Source organism: Gopherus flavomarginatus, chromosome 1 (genome assembly GCF_025201925.1).
Source record: "Gopherus flavomarginatus isolate rGopFla2 chromosome 1, rGopFla2.mat.asm, whole genome shotgun sequence".
Lineage (NCBI taxonomy): Eukaryota > Metazoa > Chordata > Testudines > Testudinidae > Gopherus > Gopherus flavomarginatus.
In genome coordinates, this window is record NC_066617.1 from 8,212,195 (window position 1) to 8,233,343 (window position 21,149).

A 21,149-nucleotide genomic window follows, 5' to 3' on the forward strand; every position below is an offset into this window, starting at 1 on the left:
ACAAGAGCCAATTTACAGACCTTGTTTTGCCCCAGGGGAAAAGTCACTTTTGCCTGCAGAGGAAAGCTCCAACCACAATTCCCCTCGCCTTCTGTAACAAAAAAAATCTCTTTCCTAGAAAAGTTTGCAGAACTAGCAGCTGGCTGATTTTTTCCCCCTTCTCCCCACACCAGTTTTACCAGCGCTGTGGATATTGTGGTTGGAAGTAGCATGCAGGTAAACATCTGGAAAGCTGAACTTGCCCTGGGAGAATGCAAAACTGTCACAAGAGACTCAGGGCAGATTCTCAGCGGGTGCTAATCAGTTTCCAGTGGAACTACGCCAATTTATACATGCTGAGAATCTGCCCACAGCATAGCTCAGAGTTCTCCAGTGGTGTCATTCAGTAATTTTGCTTACAGCAAGTCTCACAAACAACAACAAAAGCACTTGAGGGCCTGCACCTAATGCTGAGGATTCGTTTTTTGGCGGGAATTCCAAATCTGGGTCAGAAAAGCAGTGTTGCCAACTCTCATGATTTTGTCACGAGTCTCATGCTAATTATTGTCTTCCTTAAAGCCCCAGCTCCTGGAGTCACATGGATCTGTGATGATTTCAGCCTTCATTCTTAAAGAAAAAGTCAGTTTCTAGCCCTTGCAGCTGGGGAGGAAGCTTCAAAATGTGACCCCCAGTGCACCCTAATGGCTCAGAAAGCAGAAGGCAAATAAAAGACCCCCTCATATATTATTTGTACATATTCTCATGATTTTAGAGCCAATCGCATGATTTTTGGTGAGCCTGACTTGTGATTTTTGAACACGTTGGGGTTGGCAATACTGGAAAAAGCACCAAGCCGGTTTTTCAGCCTTCAAAATATCCCTCTGTCTTTCTTTGCGAGACTCACCGGTTCCCCCTTTTGACCCTGCAGACCTCTGTCGCCTTTAGCTCCTTTGATTCCATTCTTCCCATCAAGGCCAGCCATGCCCTGTTACAAGAGGAGTAATATTAATTTCTCCATGCTGCCTGCTGGGAGGCTTCTGGGTATATTAACAAAAACAAAACCTAAATGATAGGACTAAGGCAGCGTGTCCTCCTGGGCATAGATCAGAAGCAGAAAAAATGTACTAATATTAATGCTGCAACTTTGTATTCATATCGCACTGTCCCCGGAGGGTCTCCAAGGCTTTGCACAGGTCAAGCCTTGCACCTGTGAGAAGTTTTATTACCCCTATTTTACAGATGAGGAAACTGAGGCATGCAGCAGTTGAATGACTTGCCATAGGTCGCAACACAGTTCAGTGATAAACATGCATCAAAGCCCTGAATACCAAACTGGACAAAGTGACCCATTTTTATTTTGGGAGCGAGGAGTGCACAGAGGAATGGAGATTCGCTCGCACTTGTAAAGTTGGTCTGAAGCAAAATTTGGATCTATCCACCAGTGAAAGCAGGATATTACTATGAAAACAGGGAAAGTCAGTCTCCCACTCTCCCCAGTCTCCCTATTGGTTACAATCTTGTCTTTGCATGAAATTTGCCAATAAAGAAAATAAACAAACAGCAGCAATTCTGAGAAGTGCATAAATTCATAGATTTGAAGGCCACAATGGACCATTATGTTTCTCTAATCTGACCAGGAGGCCACTGAATTTCTCCTAGTGAATCTTTTATCAGTCCCATGTTGTCACCACCTCCTGTTATTTCTGGTCTTACCTTGCGACTGTTTGAGGCAGGGCTATTGAATTTTCTCCAGCTGTACTTTGCCATGCACCCTATGGCCCCATAAACCTCTTGAGCTTATTCTCCAAGTATCTCGGGGAAAAAAGGTCAAAAGTTTGCTCTGGAAAAATCTGCGTAAAGTTGTGAAAGGTTTCATCTTTCACTGCAATTTCCTTAGGAACTGGACTGGGAGCAGGAGCTCTGGGTTTGCTTCCTGGCTCTGCCACTGGCCTGCTGTAAGACTTTGGACAAGCCACTTACTCACGCCATGCCTCAGTTTCCCAAATCTGAACAACGAGGATAGTGACACTTTGAGATCAATGATTACAATGACATTTTCACAAGGCTTGAGCCCACAGTTTGACCAGGCCTGGGAACTGAGCGAGTAGAAATGTCCAACATTGCAAAGGCTGCTGGTTCAGCTGCAGTTTATTTATCTAGTTTTGCCACCTTCAACTTCACAATTAAGAACTCCAACATTTCTGCTGACTGAAGTTGGACTCGCCCCCACTTCGGCAATGATGACTGACTGCAGAGCACGCAATGCCAGGCGAATGAGCGTGAGCCGGCTGCTTAAACAGCTCATGAGATGAGTAAGTAGCACTCAGCGGTTTGAATCAATTTGCAGTCCTTTGTTGAAAAGAAAGATTCAGTTATTAAAAAGAAAGCAGCCACCGGAGTCTTATTTAGAGAGAGTCCATTACCTCTAAAAGGGCCATTTCCCTGCCTGAAGAATGAACATCAGATCTAATCACAACAACAGGTGTGTAGGCTGCTGCTTCAGTTGTTGTCGCCCCACCAAGTCTCTATCTGACACTTCTGAATCATTTACAGTGACCAAAGGAAAGTATCCAACACAATTACCATAAACAGGGCCTGATTTTCCTATATGATGCCTACAGATCGAGTCAGCAGGGCCAGTGGTTTCAGGAACCACACCGCTCCGGCAATTAATCGCTATAATTAACCAGAAGGCATGATACCCTCTACGTCCTTTTTATTTCCACGGAGACCAGTGATTGTTTAATGACATGGTCAATTCTGTGTTGTGGCAGGATAAGTAAATATCATGTACAAACAAAGCAAATAACAGGGTTCCATTTGCTGTCTAAGCCGGATTGTTTATTTACAGGGTAAATGTCACCTGGGAAGGGAATGAGAAATAAACCTCTTTGGTGTGTGATTAAACCTTGTAGGAAGCTGAGATGTTGGAGAGTCTTCCAATATTTGATGTTTTGACTTCAAGCCCCAGCACTTGGAGTCATGTGATTATATGAGAATCTACTGACTCCAACTGGGATCAGAGCCCCATTGTGCTGGCTGCTATATGCACACACATATTCTGAGACAGTCCTTGCCTCAAATCATTTACAGTCTAAACAAACCAAAGGTGGGAGGGAACACAGATGGCTTGCCCAAAGTCACACAGCAGGGCCATGGGAGCAGCAGGATTAGAACTCAGCCTCCTGATGCCCAGCCCTGTGATCTATCCACTAGACAACACTGCCTCCCCTAAAATCAAATCCAGTCTTGGGTGGGAGAGGTGCATATTTTACATTCACTGTAACTGACTAAAATCCATTTCTCACCATATAATATTTGAGAACTGAATTTCTCACCATATAATATTTGAGAACTGACAGGCTAGGAGCAGTTTGCAGCTACAGGCAGTTACACACAGTGGGCCAGATGCTGCCGTCTGTTACACCAGTGAAAATCCAGAGTAGCTCACATTTGTTAGCGTCTGAAAATTGACCGTGCAAAGTGCAGTCCTATCACACCGTTTGGACCACACTCCCCTGGCTCAACACTTCTGGGCTTGGGGGGATGTTACCCAGGGGTGTTTCTCTGGATTTACAGTGCTACAAAAAGCAGAGTCTGACCCCAGTCACTGTCTGGGCGTGGAATATGCCAATTTGCCCATGGCATTTCCACTGAGATCAGTATATTCTGTGCTGTCTTTGTGTCCTAAAACCATAAGCACCCATGTCACATGGGGGTGAAACTAAGCTTTTAGACTGCCCCTGTATAACCACTCCGTGCACAGATCTCTCCAGTAAGAGAATCATCCAGCCCCTGGGTAAATACCTGTAAGTGGCTATTTCCATCCCAACTAGAGCCTCGTCACAGGAGCTGAAAAGGGTCACCAAATGAAATAGGGGTCACCAAATGAAATTAATGGGCAGCAGGTTTAAAACAAATAAAAGGAAGCTCTTCTTCACGCAGCGCACAGTCAACTTGTGGAACTCCTTGCCTGAGGAGGTTGTGAAGGCTAGGACTACAACAGCATTTAAAAGAGAACTAGATAAATTCATGGTGGTTAAGTCCATAAATGGCTATTAGCCAGGATGGGTAAGAAATGGTGTCCCTAGCCTCTGTTTGTCAGAGAATGGAGATGGATAGCAGGAGATAGATCACTTGATCATTGCCTGTTAGGTTGACTCCCTCTGGGGCACCTGGCATTGGCCACTGTCGGTAGACAGATACTGGGCTAGATGGACCTTTGATCTGACCCGGTACAGCCGTTCTTATGTTCTTATGTTCACACTGGCGCTATAACTTCCAGCGTGGGCTGACATACCTGCACTTCCTCTTATCGTGCGAGCATACAGAAAACAGCCATGTAGCCACTGCAGCCTGGGAGGGGTGAGCTCGCCACACCAGGTACGTACTGTGATAGACCCAGGCCAGTTGGGAACAGCAGAGTAGTAGAAGAGAGATATACTGGCCACTGGATAAGCAATTTTCTGTTCCCTGAGTGACCAGAGCAGGGGCTGCTCCAGGCTAATGAGAACACCTGACTCCAATTAACCTGCTAAGAGTCAGGTGAGGCTGTTAAGCACCTATTCTAATTAAGGCCCCTCTAATGCTATAAAAGGGCTCACTGCAGCCAGGCCAAAGAGAGCTAGGGAGCCAGAGGAGAGGAAGTGCGTGTGAGGAACTGGGAACAAGAGGTGTGCAAGAAGCTGAGAGTGAGTAGGCATACTGCTGGAGGACTGAGAAGTACAAGCGTTATCAGACATCAGGAAGAAGGTCCGGTGGTGAGGACAAAGAAGGTGTTGGGAGGAAGCCATAGGGAAGTAGCCCAGGGAGTTGTAGCTGTCGCGCAACTGTACCAGGAAGCACTCTAGACAGCTGCAGTCCACAGGGCCCTGGGCTGGAACCCAGGTTCCCCCCAAACCTCCCAACTCCTGATCAAACACAGGAGGAATTGACCTGGACTGTGGCTTCTACCAGAGAGGAAGGTCTCTGGGCTGTTTCCCGATCCACAGGGTGAATCTGTGAGGCGAGCAAATCTGCCAATAAGTGCAGGATCCACCAAAGTAGAGGAGGAACTTTGTCACAGTACCTAGAGCAGGGCCGGTGCAACCCTTTAGGCAAACTAGACGGCCGCCTAGGGCGCCTAGTGATTGGGGGCACCTAAAATCCCCCTCAGGCGAGGAGGTGGAGGTGAGCTGGGTAGGGGGGGTGCATGGGGAGCGTTGCCCGCAATAACGAGGGAGGGGGCGCAAAAGGGAACAGCTCCCCGCCCCAGCTCAACTCCGCTCTGCCTCCTCCGCTGAGCACACAGCCCAGCTCTAAGTCTCCTCCAATCATCGCCGCACACCTGGGTGGGCAGGAGAATTAGAGCAGGGCAGGTGTGCTCAGTGGAGGAGGCGGAGCCGAGGTGAGCTGGGGTGGGATACCCAGGCAGGGTTAGCTGCCGGGGGGGAAGGGGGGAAGTCTCCCCAGGCAGGGTTAGCTGCCGGGGGGGAAGGGGGGAAGTCTCCCCAGGCAGGGTTAGCTGCCGGGGGGGAAGGGGGGAAGTCTCCCCAGGCAGGGTTAGCTGCCGGGGGAGGGAAGGGGGGAAGTCTCCCCAGGCAGGGTTAGCTGCCGGGGGGGAAGGGGGGAAGTCTCCCCAGGCAGGGTTAGCTGCCGGCGGGGGGGGGGGGGAAGGGGGGAAGTCTCCCAGGCAGGGTTAGCTGCCGGGGGGGGAAGGGGGGGGAGTCTTCCCCAGGCAGGGTAGCTGCCGGGGGGGAAGGGGGGAAGTCTCCCCAGGCAGGGTTAGCTGCCGGCGGGGGGAAGGGGGGAAGTCTCCCCAGACAGGGTTAGCTGCCGGGGGGGGGAAGGGGGAAGTCTCCCCAGGCAGGGTTAGCTGCCGGGGGGGGGAAGGGGGGAAGTCTCCCCAGACAGGGTTAGCTGCCGGGGGGGGGAAGGGGGGAAGTCTCCCCAGGCAGGGTTAGCTGCCGGGGGGGGGAAGGGGGGAAGTCTCCCCAGACAGGGTTAGCTGCCGGGGGGGGAAGGGGGAAGTCTCCCCAGACAGGGTTAGCTGCCGGGGGGGGGGGAAGGGGGGAAGTCTCCCCAGGCAGGGTTAGCTGCCGGGGGGGGGAAGGGGGGGAGTCTCCCCAGGCAGGGTTAGCTGCTGGGGGGGAAGGGGCGAAGTCTCCCCAGGCAGGGTTAGCTGCCGGGGGGGGGGGAAGGGGGGAAGTCTCCCCAGGCAGGGTTAGCTGCCGGGGGAGGGAAGGGGGGAAGTCTCCCCAGGCAGGGTTAGCTGCCGGGGGGGAAGGGGGGAAGTCTCCCCAGGCAGGGTTAGCTGCCGGGGGGGAAGGGGGGAAGTCTCCCCAGGCAGGGTTAGCTGCCGGCGGGGGGGGGGGAAGGGGGGAAGTCTCCCCAGGCAGGGTTAGCTGCCGGGGGGGGAAGGGGGGGAGTCTCCCCAGGCAGGGTTAGCTGCCGGGGGGGAAGGGGGGAAGTCTCCCCAGGCAGGGTTAGCTGCTGGGGGGGAAGGGGGGAAGTCTCCCCAGGCAGGGTTAGCTGCTGGGGGGGGGGAAGGGGGGAAGTCTCCCCAGGCAGGGTTAGCTGCCGGGGGGGGGAAGGGGAGAAGTCCCCCCAGGCAGGGTTAGCTGCCGGGGGAGGGAAGGGGGGAAGTCTCCCCAGGCAGGGTTAGGTGCCGGGCGGGGGAAGGGGGGAAGTCCCCCCAGGCAGGGTTAGGTGCCGGGCGGGGGAAGGGGGGAAGTCTCCCCAGGCAGGGTTAGCTGCCGGGGGAGGGAAGGGGGGAAGTCTCCCCAGGCAGGGTTAGCTGCCGGGGGAGGGAAGGGGGGAAGTCTCCCCAGGCAGGGTTAGCTGCCGGCGGGGGGGGGGAAGGGGGGAAGTCTCCCCAGGCAGGGTTAGCTGCCGGGGGGGGGAAGGGGGGGAGTCTCCCCAGGCAGGGTTAGCTGCCGGGGGGAAGGGGGGAAGTCTCCCCAGGCAGGGTTAGCTGCTGGGGGGGAAGGCGGGAAGTCTCCCAGGCAGGGTTAGCTGCGGGGGGGGGGGAAGGGGGGAAGTCTCCCCAGGCAGGGTTAGCTGCCGGCGGGGGGGGGGGAAGGGGGGAAGTCTCCCCAGGCAGGGTTAGCTGCCGGGGGAGGGAAGGGGGGAAGTCTCCCCAGGCAGGGTTAGTTGCTGGGTGCAGGGGGAGTCTCCCCAGGCAGGGTTAGCTGCCGGGGGGGGAAGGGGGGAAGTCTCCCCAGGCAGGGTTAGCTGCCGGGGGAGGGAAGGGGGGAAGTCTCCCCAGGCAGGGTTAGTTGCTGGGGGAGGGAAGGGAGGAAGTCTCCCCAGGCAGGCTTAGCTGCCGGGGGGGGGGGGGAAGGGGGAAGTCCCCCCAGGCAGGGTTAGCTGCCGGGGGAGGGAAGGGGGGAAGTCTCCCCAGGCAGGGTTAGGTGCCGGGCGGGGGAAGGGGGGGAGTCTCCCCAGGCAGGGTTAGCTGCCGGGGGGGAGGGGGAAGTCTCCCCAGGCAGGGTTAGCTGCCGGGGGGGAAGGGGGGGAGTCTCCCCAGGCAGGGTTAGCTGCCGGGGGGGAAGGGTGGGAAGTCTCCCCAGGCAGGGTTAGCTGCTGGGGGGGAAGGGGGGAAGTCTCCCCAGGCAGGGTTAGCTGCCGGGGGGGGGGAAGGGGGAAGTCTCCCCAGGCAGGGTTAGCTGCCGGCGGGGGGGGGGGAAGGGGGGAAGTCTCCCCAGGCAGGGTTAGGTGCCGGGCGGGGGAAGGGGGGGAGTCTCCCCAGGCAGGGTTAGTTGCTGGGTGCAGGGGGAGTCTCCCCAGGCAGGGTTAGCTGCCGGGGGAGGGAAGGGGGGAAGTCTCCCCAGGCAGGGTTAGCTGCCGGGGGGGAAGGCGGGGGAAGTCTCCCCAGGCAGGGTTAGCTTGCCGGGGGAGGGAAGGGGGAAGTCTCCCCAGGCAGGGTTAGCTGCCGGGGGGGAAGGGGGGAAGTCTCCCTAGGCAGGGTTAGCTGCCGGGGGGGGGAAGGGGGAAGTCTCCCCAGGCAGGGTTAGCTGCGGGGGGGAAGGGGTGGAAGTCTCCCCAGGCAGGGGTTAGCTGCCGGGGGGGAAGGGGGGAAGTCTCCCCAGGCAGGGTTAGCTGCCGGCGGGGGGGGGAAAGGGGGGAAGTCTCCCCAGGCAGGTTAGCTGTGCCGGGGTGGGAAGGGGGGGAGTCTCCCCAGGCAGGGTTAGCTGCCGGGGGGAAGGGGGGAAGTCTCCCCAGGCTAGGGTTAGCTTGCTGGGGGGGAAGGGGGAAGTCTCCCCAGGCAGGGTTAGCTGCCGGGCGGGGGAAGGGGGGAGTCTCCCCAGGCAGGGTTAGTTGCTGGGTGCAGGGGGAGTCCCCCCAGGCAGGGTTAGCTGCCGGGGGAGGGAGGGGGAAGTCTCCCCAGGCAGGGTAAGTCTGCCCCAGCAGGCTCCCCAGGGGGGGGGTTGGCCGGGGGGGGGGGGGGGGGGGGGGCAGGGGGGCGGGGGGGGGGGGGCGGGGGGGGGGGGGGGGGGGGGGGGGGGGGGGGGGGGGGGGGGGGGGGGGGGGGGGGCAGGGGGGGCTGCCGGGGGGGAAGGGGGGAAAAGGTTGTGAAAGGGGTAAAAGGGGGAAAGGGGGGGGAAGCCCTCCAGGCCAGGCAGGGGGGGAAGGGGCAAAGGGCCCCAGGGGGGGTTAGCGGGGGGCAGAAGGGGTTGGAAAGTGGCAAGGGAGGGTTAGCCGCAGGGTTAAGGGGGAAGGTCAAAGGGGGGTGGGAAGTCCCCCAAGGGTAGCTGCCGGGCGGGGGAAGGGGGGGAGTCTCCCCAGGCAGGGTTAGTTGCTGGGTGCAGGGGGAGTCTCCCCAGGCAGGGTTAGCTGCCGGGGGAGGGAAGGGGGGAAGTCTCCCCAGGCAGGGTTAGTTGCTGGGGGAGGGAAGGGAGGAAGTCTCCCCAGGCAGGGTTAGGTGCCGGGCGGGGGAAGGGGGGGAGTCTCCCCAGGCAGGGTTAGTTGCTGGGTGCAGGGGGAGTCTCCCCAGGCAGGGTTAGTTGCCATGGGGGGGGGCGGGGGGGAGAGGGTTTAGCTGTCGTGCTGGGGGGGCTAGCTGCTGTGGGCGGGGCTCCCCGAGTGGGGTGGAGTTAGCTGCCATGGGAGAGTGGGGTTAGCTGGGTAGGGTGCAAGTTCGCCTAGGGCGCGAAACTTCCTTGCACCCGCCCTGACCTAGAGACCTGGACAGGATTGCACTCGGGGCAGCTACTCAGTTGCCAGGCAACCAACTTTTCGGTCAATTGGTGACTTTGGCATATAGTTTATGAGCAATAGGAAAAGTGGACTACTGCACACATAGAAGACACAAAAGGGCCTTAATTGCCTGCTTTTGAAATTCTCGAATTAGCCCCTTCAGGCTTTCTCCCAGACTGCCCCTCAGACTGGGGAGGTATTCCCCATACACGTCCTCAGAGCCACTTCGGTCCCTGGGGAAAGCCTTCCTTTGCTGAGAGGCCTACAAAAACCTTAACAACAGGCGGGCTGAGACCACTGCCTACCGTGCTCACTAGTACTGTCTCATTGCTTCCCTGCATCAGCCAGTCTGTATCCAGGTGTTGTCTCTTGGCTTATACTTAGATGGCAAGCTTTTTGGGACAGGGACCGTCTTTTTGTTCTATCTCCGTACAGCACCTAGCACCCCGGGGTTCAGGTCCGTGACCAGGGCTCCTAGGTGCTACAAGAATACACCAACACTCATAATAAAAAGAGGGGAGAACAGCATTCCCCCAAGGAAGGCATGCTGAGCACAGCCACTAGGAGTGGTGCCCTGGAAGTGATATTTTTCCAAGGCGATTTGTATGTAGGGCATGAAAAGAAGCTTTGAGAGCGCAGAAGGTTGGGGGAAAGGGAGATGACAAAACATAAGGAGATGAGTGGGGAAGAGGGAAGCATTTGGGGCAGGGCTGGGGAACAGTTTGATGGTGTTTAAATTCACTCTCCGAGATTTACATTTCAAGCTTCTCCAGGCAAGTCAAGGCAGGGCAATCGGAGCTCCGAAAAGGGCCATTTAAAGGTAATTACTGTGGTGGTTCTGGAAATAACTACCAATAAGTGGACACAGTCATTAAAGCACTGCCTCAGACAGGTTTCAGCTCTCTGTATAGATATTAGGTAGCACAATAGCGAAGTGATGTAGATTAGTCATGAAGGCTGAGTGCTGGTGTGACGCAAAGAAATGGTTGAACAGCCCCGGAGCACTGCCTCCAGCTACAACACTGGCCAAGCTTCGGGTGCAAGCCTGAGACGAAGCCCCTTGGTTACTGAGCTGCTGTTGCTGCTAAAGTGAGCAAATTGGGCATTTACTTCACTCCCGTCAGGGAAATGTGAACTGCAAGGGAGGGAACGGGACTTCCTAAGGACGAGCTCAGGCAGGACACCTCTGCTCAGAACAGCAGTGAAAAGCCAAATAAAAGAGCTGATTTGTTCCCAAGCCACAGGGTGGTTTGTAACCACCACTCACAGGCTCACTGCCTACCAGATTTAGAGAGATATTTGACAGGAAGTGTCTGGAGTCAGCATTCGCACAGAGGCCTCGGCGTTGCCGACTCTTATGATTTTGTCACAAGGCTCACGATAATCACTGTTGACCTTAAAGCCCCAGCTCCTGGAGTCAGGTGGATCCGTGATGATTTCTGCCTTCATTCTTAAAAAAAAAAAAGTCAGCCCTCGTGGTTGTGGGGGAAGCTTCAAAATGTGACCCCAGTGCACCCTAAAGGCTCAAAAAGCAGAAGGCAAATGAAAAGAACCCCACATCCATTATTTTTACCTAAGCTCATGATTTTATAGCCAATCTCAGGATTTTGGGTGAGCCTGACTCATGATTTTTGACCACTTGAGGTTGGCGATCCTAGAGGCCTTGATCTGCCAATGACACCAACTGCAAGCCTCCTTCCTTCCCCCCATATGACTAAGCACTTTCTTCCACTCCACCCCTGCGCTTGCAACATCCTTGCCCACATCCCTCTCCAATGAACTCTCCCTCTCCTCACTCAAATCACTCCCCAGAACACCCATTTACAGCAGCAGCAGCAGAATAGCCTTGTAATCACATAGTCACAATGTGTCCTTCCTTATTGTTCCCCTGCTCCTGAAGTATATATCTTCACTTGTCACTCATGTCCACCAGCGCTCAAGTCCACCAGGACCTTAACCCAGGCTCCACCAGGGGAATGTGCTACTCTGCTTTGGTTGGCAGAACATTTTGAAGGTCTCCCTGGGCAGCAAACCTGATGGTCTTTGTTCTGCAAAGTGCCAGGCACACTGATGGAGCTATGTTAATGACTCACGGTAATGTGCACTCGCTCCCTTCTCCAGCAGTGCTCAGGGTAATAAAAATTGGTGCATTTGAGGAGATGCATGTCCAAGTGTGACCCTCCTGGTGCTAATAAGGCACTTGACTGTATGCTCCCCTTTGGTCTTACTCTTGCTACTGAAGTGGGGTAACCTAGCATCTGCTTGGCAATGGCTCATGAAGACTGGAATCACTTGTCTGGCTCATCACTTTTTTTTGCCTAGCACATACACATGCTCGGCACTATTGCCCTGCAAGATCCATCTCTCAGTACCCATCAGCGACAGGCCAAAAGGTTTAGATTCATAGATCATTAGGGTGAGAAGAGATTTCAGGAGAGCATCTAGTCCAAACCCCTGCTCAAAGCAGGACCAATCCCTAACTGGCCCCCTCAAGGACTGAACTTACAACCCTGGGTTTAGCAAGCCAATGCACAAACCACTGAGCTATCCCTCCCCCCAAGTATGTGCTCTCCTGCATCCGTGCTGAATTTTGGGGCTTCTGATAAAATGGAGCCTGACTGCAGTGCTGACACAAGTTTCACAAAACCAAAAAAAAAATTTTACAGTCCAATCCCAGCTCCAATGACAATACAGGTACTCTTCCGAATGCAGAAAATATCCCCCATTAACTGCATCCTAATAAGGATTATTAGCCGGCGTTCCTGAACCATGAATGTTTACAAGGTACCGATTTCCAGTGGTTATTTGTCTGATACGATGAAATTTGTAGATGTCAGGAAATCAGCACGATACAGAACCACAATGTCATCCAAAGTGTAGCACAGAATGAAGAGACCATTGGTTTGGATGCAATTTGCAAGACAAAATGACTCTGAGCATAACCCCCACAGCCATTCAAGAGGGTCAAGCAGCTGGTGAGCTAACTAATGGCTCAGTTTGCTTTAGTACGGTGAGTCATTTTCTTTGGGGCTGTGTATATAATCTGAAGGGACTCCCAACAATGTATACAAACACAGGTCTGCAATTTCATGCCCGAGTCCTGCTGAGATTGACCAGATGGGATCACCGCTTTCTTGTGCACTGCTCAGGGCGCAATATTCCTTTTGGCACCTAGTCAGGAAATCACGTAAGCTTGTGCCTAAACTGACCTCAGTAGCACTCTGCATAGGCTTCAAGCTAAGCATACGCTGAAGTACTTTACGGAATCAGGGTCTTTGTCATGGGAGGCGAGTATCAAAGGCCAGGGGAGGTTAAGCCTCCCCTAACCCAGGCTGTGGCCCCACCCACATGCCGCCCCAAAGCCCCTTCCTCTCCCGCAAAGCCAGTGGGGGCTCAGCTCTGGTTGAGGGCCTGGAGCTGGGGGTCGGCTGGAGGTCTGAGGGTAACTTGGGCCAGCAGGCAGCCTGGGTCAGCCAGTGGCCCAGGGCAACTTGGGCCAGCGGGCAGCTCAGGGCTGGCCGGTGACCTGGGGCGGCTTGAGGTCAGATGGCACAGCTGGGGTAGATCGGCTGGGGAAGGCTGGCTGGCAGCTCAGGGGGCAGGCCAGCCAGTGCATCTGGGGGTCGGTCTGGCACTTGGGGCCAGCTGGTTTGGCCAGGGCTCCTCCAGCCATGGGAGAGGGGGTGGCACTCAGGGTGCTGGTGAGCGAGGGGGCGGGGCCTCAGGCAGAAGGGGCGGGGTCAGGGTTTTGCATCCCCAAAGGGGTAGTTGACACGCTGCCCATGGCCTTTGTTACACTTTGATGAGGAATTAAAGCTTTGGATCACACACGCGTAACTAGAATGAAATCCATGGCTTCCTAGAAGTTCCATGACAGTCACTATGCAGCATAGAATGGATACTAGGAATTTCACAGGAACAGGAGTGATAGAATCTGTATCCTTTTAGGTCCCAAGCACCAGCCCCTATCACTCGAGCTAAAGGAAAACATTTTCACACAGGGGAACTATTTGAAAAATGGAGAGCATCTTTCATGAGCATTTCTGAGAGACTCTAAAGTTTGCTCAAAGTTTTTCATTACATTTTTAGTATTTCATCAAAAAACTTGAAACAAAAATGTCTTTTCACTTAGTGGGAAAATGCCTACTTTCTGTCACCTTTTGAACTTCTTCCCCCATCCCCCATGAAACTGGTGGGAAAAAAGTCAAGAATGGCAAACAGATGTGGGATTTTCCCACCAAAACAAAATGAAAAAAAAATGGAAGCCCTTCAAGAATTTTGAACAGAAATTTTTCATTTTGAGTTTTTTCTGAAAAATGGGGAATTTCAAAGAATATGCAATGCTTTCCTGAAACATTTCAGTTCAGTCAAAACATCATTTTAAGACAAATTGTTTCGTTTGGCTGAAATAGTTCAACCAGCTTCTAGTTTGCAGTATGTGGACTATGAACAGAATTGAGTAGTTCTCATCCCATCCAGCAGAGGGCACTGGTGCACATTTCCAGTAGCCAGTTCACTACAGTATATCCTTTTCAGAATTCATGTGCATGGCAGTATTCTAAGGTTTAACTACTACTGTGACATATATAAGCCTATATACATGTGACGTTTTGAACATATATTAGCTTCAGTTCTGCCCATACAGTACACCCTGAAATAGGGTGACCCGACAGCAGATGTGAAAAATCGGGACAGGGTGGGAGGTTACGGGAGCCGATATAAGAAAAAGACCCATAAATCGGGACTGCCCCTGTAAAATCGGGACATCTGGTCACCCTACCATGAAAATGCTAGAGTAGTAAAATGGGGAAATGCATATTTTAGGTATTCTTTGATGCAAAATGAAACGCTCTCATTAAATAGCATCTCTGATCTCACTGATCCATACAGCCACCCTCGAGCTGTTCAGATCTCCCTTTTCATGCAAGTGTTCAAGAAAGTTTTACCCAAATTATTTCCTTCCTGGAGGCATCTTCTGCCTTTGAAACCCACAGCGTTAAGCTGTCAGTGAGTCAGAGAGGAACACACTGCACATCAAAGCCCCCCTAGCACTTCCACCACAGGAGTGCACCTGAAAAAGAACAGGATGTGCCATGAAGGGGCTATTCATGGATCCCCACATAAGGAAGGGATGTACCAAAAGTCCTGCATGTACTGTGATCCCAGCTATCAAAGTACCTGAACACCAGGCAACGTTAGCACATCTCCCTCATTCTTAATAATCTTTCAAGAGCCTGTTGACTGCCTGCTGAGAAAGTTAGAGCTCAGGGTGCTCTCATCAGCAGTGTGCAGCATGAAGCCATTAGACCAAATGGACATTATCCCAATGCTACTAACATAGGGTGACCAGACGTCCCGATTTTATCGTGACAGTCCTGATTTTAACACATTTGTCCCGTGTCCCCACCTCACATTGGTTGGGATGCTCACCATGAGTCACTGCCAAAGTCCCGGAGCTGCCGGGGTGGTGCTTCCTGGGGCAGCTCCCAGTGGCGCGCCCACCCGCCAGCAGGATTCTGCAGTGCTGGCAGCCCCTAGGCACAGAGGTGGAGAGGATCTCTGCATGCTGCACCGGTTCCCTCCTGCCCAATCAGAGCTGCGGGGGTGGGCTTTGCAAGCGCCAATAGCGGGAAGAGAGCCCTCTGCCCCCCCACTCCATCCACCTGACATGACCTGACCTGACCTGACCCTAGGAGCCAGAGGGACCTGCAGAATGCTTCCCGGGAGCCGCCCCAGGTAAGCACCGTGGGGGACTCCCCACCTCGCCCCTTGGCCGGTCCCGCTGGCTTTTAGGGTCTGGGCCCCGTGTGCGGCACAATGAGCCAGAGAGCACTGTCCTGGACTCCCAATATTAGAGGCTTTGTCTTACATAGGCAATTATTCCCTTCCCCCCCCCCCCGGCCCCCCCCCCAGGGGGCCTTATTTTTTACACTTGCTATCTGGTCACCCTATACTAACATGAAACGCTCTCACAACTCACAGCAAATCCAGGCAGGCCATGTTCTCCGGGTTCTCCCTGGGAGAGAAGGAACAATGAGTTAAACACACAGGAAAGTCTTCTCTACACTGTGCAAACAATTACCATTCAGTCACTTGATATTCTTTATCCCTAGTAAGGATTCCCCTCCAAAACCAATATCATCATCATTTTAGCTTCTGAAGGATCCCAGAGCACTTGGCTAGCTGTACGAACACAGACATCGCTTATCACACTGACTGCCAAGATAGCCACCTCTGGGGTGGGATGTGGCAGCTGTCTAGCCACCGCACAGCATCACAGCACACAATTTAGGATGGGAAGTGAAAAATAAAACATCTGATTGAAGAAACTGCAGGGGGAATTGAAAGTTGTTATTCAGTTCGGAGATGGAAGTAACACCGTCAACTCTTGCAAAATGTGCCCTGGGATGACAAAATGGTCTGATGTCAGACGGATTTCATTTATCGTCTGAAACACAATGGGTCTGGCTGACCTCATTCCCTTCGCAATTTGATGTTCTGTGGACTTTGCTCCAATCCCTTCTTTTGCAGCAACTCCTCCTATGGCAATGTGCATCCTCAGAGCACATTAGGAACCTCAGTGAGGGCATCCAGCACCCCAGCGAGGTAGCGTTGTCTCCAGTTGATAAATGGGGTAAGTGAAACACAGGGGCCTGATTCATCCTTCCAGCTGAGATGCACTCAGTGCAGGAACCTCTGCACCTGCTGGCATTCTGGGCCTGGCTGGGGGACCTGGCCAGGCCTGGTGTAAGTTAGAGCAGCCCTCAAGATTGCTTCAACGCACATCCAAGCTGCCCATGTGCCTCCCTAGGAGGAGGAGTAGGGGGCTGGCATACAGCCTTTCCACAGGTGGGCTCTATGATGGCAAGGGAACTCGCTTACTCAGAGGCATTTCACAGGAAGTTGTGGAGGAGAGGGAGAAATCTGCAGCCTTTAAGGTCTCTTTACACCACTAGGGACCTTAGAGCAAGGGGCCCAGAGAGTTTGAGTAATTCCCAAGGCCACAAAAGGAGTCAGCACAATCCCCAGGCTCAGGACTTCCTGCTTCCAGTCTCGTGCCCGACCACTTGGAGAGCACTACAGCACATGGTTCCTGATCGCCAACCCTAGCAAGATACAACTGTGCTCTTTCCACCGGAAACACTGTCAGGTCAAGCACTAACTCCAGCTACCCATGGGATGGTACAATCCTGGAGCACTACGAACATCCAGGGTACCCGGGAGTCACATTAGACCAAATACTGACATTCCAAGAGCACATCAAGAAGCTAAACAAGAAAGTGAACTCCAGGGACTGTGTACTCAAGAAACTAGTCAAATGACCCCAAACCACTCCAAGTCACCAGTCTCTCCCTGTGTTACTCGACTGCAGAGTACGGTGCCCCAGTAGGGTCATGCTCAAGCCAGGCACACAAAATTGATACTGAACTCAAAGATCATCACAAGAACTTTGAAACCTATTTCCACACTGTCCTTATACTATGTAGCTTGGGGGGGATGCACCACCACCAATGAGCTAGTTGCCTTCAGTCAAAATGAGAGTCAAAACCAGGTGTGTGATTGGAGACTCCCACTGCATGGACACGTTCCACCATCAAAGAGGCTGAAGTCTAGAAAGAGCTTTGCCTCTGAAAATCCCTTAAATAGCAACACCGAGGAAGACTACAGAAGAACAAAATGGCAGGAAACGCTGGACAACATGGCTCCTTCAGAACACTGACCTCAAACAAAACTACTGGTGTGCTCTAAATGGAGTCCGGTTGGGGTGGCAAAACCTGGTAACAATATGACCGAAGTGGAAGCTGGGGCATGTCCGGCCTAGACAAGCCTGCTGCAGTGTCCCACTGTGAAGATCCTGCCCCCCACCCCAGCCCCCCGAACTATTCAAGGTAAGTGACAAAGCCAGGGTTCGGTTGCAGTAGTGGAGCGACAAGCTAGGATGGTAACCATGTAGGTTTCTCAGCATTCATTTGGGCCATTGTACTAACCTTCTGCCCCACTGGTCCTCTCGCGCCGAACAGCCCTATGGCCCCTTTCGCACCTGCCTCGCCTTTGACCCCCTAAAATCGAACACACAAACCATGAACCTTGTTTATTCAGAAATTGTCATTTCCACTTAAAAACATACCTCGCCTCCTGCCCCCTTACACCTTTACTTGGGATTACAGATTGGGGCCTCCTCGACATTCAGCTGGCACCCATGATTTCCCCAAGGGGTGAGGTTTTCCAACGTTTTTACTCTGTGGATCACCTCATAAGAAAGATCACCACCCCACCCCCAACACCCATTGCCACCCTCCCAATCCCCCACTGCTGGCTTCTCAAACGCTCGTTCTGCACCATCGTTTAGAAGCGCTGATCCAGATGTTTGATTAACAGGGGTCACTTGGTGAAGCTCTCAGATCCCTGGGGAATCCTGATTGATGAGGCAGGGAATTTACTTCTTATGTAGAATATGCCACGGAACCAGTGGCGGCCTCCTTTTTAGGAGCTGCATCAAATACATCGCTGGCAGCTATTGCTCCTGAATTGGCAGTCAGTGGAAGAACAGGTGGAAATGGCATAGAATTATAATAGCAACCTACATTTATATAGAACCTTTAAAGATCCTAAAGCACCATACAACTATACATGTGCATAGGTGAGGGAACCAAGCACAGCATGCTGCATAATAGCTGCATGTGGGGAAGAACAGAAAAGCCAACCAGCCCACACTGAAAACGCCCTGGGATCTGCAGCAGCCACACAAGGCAAAACCGATATCCGTTTTTAAGGAATCATAATCCCAGTTCTCCAGTGAAGGGGAAGTTACACCATTTCCCCTGATGATACCGCAGTCAATTGGCTAGAGTGGATGTGCACTGCTGCCTTCTAGTGGAGAGAATCAAAACTGCCCAACTGTTGATATAGCCACCACAGTCATTACATCACTTGTGCATGTCTACACTTTGCTCCCTATGTCAGAGATGTGCATCCTCACCAGGAGAGCTTGAGCTGTCAGTGTAAGGCATTGTGGGATGGCTCTGAAAGCCAGCCACAGTTGAAGTAGGCAATGCAGTGTCTACACTGACACTGTGTTACCCTAACTACATCAGTGCTGACTTTATGCTTCTTGTGGAGTAGTGTTATTAAAATGTTGCAGTGGGTGAGTTACGTCAGTGGGAGCGAAATTTTAGTGTAGACGCTTAGAGAGTTAAGGCAAAGTAAGCTGCCTTGTGTCAACCTAACTCTGTAGCGTAGACCAGGGCTAAATGAGCCCCTGTACACCAGCCAGTAGAGTGTGTTGAGCAGATACTATGCAAGATAGCCTATAGAGGGCAGCAATGCACATATACACTCTGTATATCACAAATGAAGCCGCCTAAGATCCGCAACGGATAAGGAGGTTCCTACCTTATCTCCTGCAGGCCCATCTTCCCCTTTCTCGCCTTTGTCTCCATCAAAGCCTGGCAGGCCCCGTTCACCCTACGGGATCAGACAGAAGCTCCATGAACTACACTCGCAACGCAAGAAGGATGAGCCAGCATCTTCCAAACCTAGTCATGCCTCTTTGCTGTGCTTTCACCAGGCGTGCATCTAAGGAGCTAGCAGCACTCTGTGACCACAACTCACAGAGGTCTAGCTCAAGCTTCCCCACCTAGCTGCCTGCCAATTCTGCTTGGGGTGAGAAGGTAGCTCAACTCCACGCCCTCTAGGAATTGGATCGCCACCCAACTTGTTTCGCACAGGCAACCAAACTGCAAAAATTATTTCGCAGCAGCTTGTACAGCTGCAGAAAAGTATTATTAATAGCACTTGGCACTGTGCAGCTGAAATCATCTGCAGATCTCAAAGCATTTTGCCAAAGGCTAATAGGTATTATTAACCCCATTTTCCAGAAGGTCAAACCTAGAAAAGAGAGAAGTTAAGTGACTGCCTAAGACTGCACAGTGAACTAACTGCAAAGATGGGAACATACTCCAGATCTGCTGGACTCCTAGTCCCATGCTCTAGCCACTGTCCCACACTGCTTCTCTGTAGACAATCAACCCAGGGTCGAAACCAGCCACCTAGAGGTGAGAGGCCCTTTATGCTCTACCCAATCCCTGGAGCTCTCCATCTCCCCTGGCTCAGCATTTTATCAGCTAGCCAGCCCCCTGAGCTAGTCACCAGACCTGTTCATCAGCTCAGCCAGGGCTCCCATCTCAAAAGCCACTGAATGCACAGAAACCAGAACCAGGACATGGAATACACAGGAGAGCAGTAAACACCAATCAAGTAGGTTAAGACTGAGGGCTGTAATACTTGGGTCTAATTCTGGCAGTTGGCTTGGCGCGGGGGGTGGCTAGATGGTGCTTGGTGGCCTGTGATATACAGGAGGTCAAACTGGATGATCTGGTGGCCCCTGCTAGCTTTAAACTCTGTGACTCTTAGGTCCGTCTACACTGCAGTGTAAGCCCAGGGTTAATAGAACTCGAGTTAGCAGACCCTGGGTTTGTTAACCTAGGGTTTGAGTGCCTACACTCATTTGTAACCCCGGGTGAGAAACTGTTGAACCTTGGGTCCCAGCCTGGGGCTTCAGCATCTACACTGCATTATGCGGGCCCAAGTCCAACCACCCAGACCCCAAACTTCCTAACAATCTCCCCAAATGTAGCCGCTCTAACCATTTGTTCATGGTGCAGTGCGGGAAAACTTGACTGTCCACCAGCCAAAGGGAGTCAGCCTGTGGAATACTGTTGGCAGGCTCCCAGTGCATGAGTCTACACTACAAAGCAATAGGGCTTGAACCCTGGGTCCCAGCTTGACTCGGGCTTGGACCCTCCATGCCCGTGGAATCCTGGGTCTGAGCCCTGGCTTAGCATGATGTGTGAACAGACGTAAGGGGGGTTAGGATGGTGTCTGGGTTTGAACCCTGGGTTTCCACTGCACTGTAGATATATACCCAACAACTACTACTGCAGATAAGAGAGTGAACTGCTCCCAATTACTGAAGGGCAGGCATGCTTTCAAAGAGAACCGTCACAACCTACCAGATCTCCTTTGTTGCCTTTATAGCCTTGAGGTCCAAAAATAGTAATGGGGTCACCCTAGGAAACAGACAGGCAATAACGATGGACACCCAAGCAATGATGCAGAATTGCAGTTACCATATGCCCCACTGGACAGACCAACCTTTGCTGTGAATGGCTCATCAGACAACATGCTGGGCGATTTACAAAGCAATAACAAAGGTATACAAATATCCACCCTGCCCCTGAGCCACAATACAGATTTCATGGGCTGGCCGAGAACTGCACGAGGCAAAGCAGGAGACCTAGGTTCATTCCTGAGCTTGGGTGGCAGATGCTGCGGAGATGAGAGACTTCCATCCCAGTGTGGCGAGCTGGCTCCTCACCCTAGAGTGGCGCTCACTTGAAAGACAGAATATAACGCTAGTTCACATTGATCTCCCCAGCGCTGCACTAGGATGAACTATACCGGTGACATCTCACTGTTTCATGCGTGGTATCCCGTTATACAGATGGAGCCGTGGAGGGCAGGATGGGGTGTTCCCTCTACAGAAGTCCCAAGCAGGTTAATGTGGGCCAGAAGGGGCAAATTAACCCTATTTGCTGCACCTGGAAGGGAGCCAGGGCTTGATAAGGCCTAATTGCAGATGGAGGCCTGCTAGGGAGGAGCTGGGACAGGATAATACAGCCAGGAAGTGAGAGCAGGAGGGGGCTACACAGCAGGGGCCTGCAGCCACTGTCTAGAGGGAAAGGGACTTGGTCAGGGACAAGGAGCAAGTCTAGGGGAAGAGCACACCTTGGAATCCGGTCCTGGTCTAGGGAGTCTGGCAAAAGGACATGAGGGGTGAAGTAGCCATGGGGATCTGAGGAAATTCCAGTGGAAATCCGGAGATAGAAGGGTGGGGTAGGAAGGAGCTCAGGGAAACAGCAACAGGGACTGAGACTAAGCAGATCTGGATTGTTAGTCACAGGGTCCCTGGGCTGGAACCCAGAGTTGCCTGC

At 53.0% G+C, this 21,149-nt stretch overlaps 1 protein-coding gene across 1 annotated transcript in view; it reads right to left on the minus strand.

The window, feature by feature from the left end:
* LOC127040083 (collagen alpha-3(IX) chain-like) overlaps window positions 1-21,149 on the minus strand; it is a 65,979-nt gene that overhangs the window by 18,999 nt on the left and 25,831 nt on the right. Inside the window, exons 8-12 of the mRNA XM_050933856.1 lie at window positions 20,169-20,225; window positions 18,550-18,621; window positions 17,145-17,216; window positions 15,137-15,172; window positions 884-964 (exon numbers count right to left, since the gene is read on the minus strand). Of these exons, the coding sequence (XP_050789813.1) occupies window positions 884-964; window positions 15,137-15,172; window positions 17,145-17,216; window positions 18,550-18,621; window positions 20,169-20,225 (318 nt within the window). The remainder of the gene's footprint in view (window positions 1-883; window positions 965-15,136; window positions 15,173-17,144; window positions 17,217-18,549; window positions 18,622-20,168; window positions 20,226-21,149) is intronic.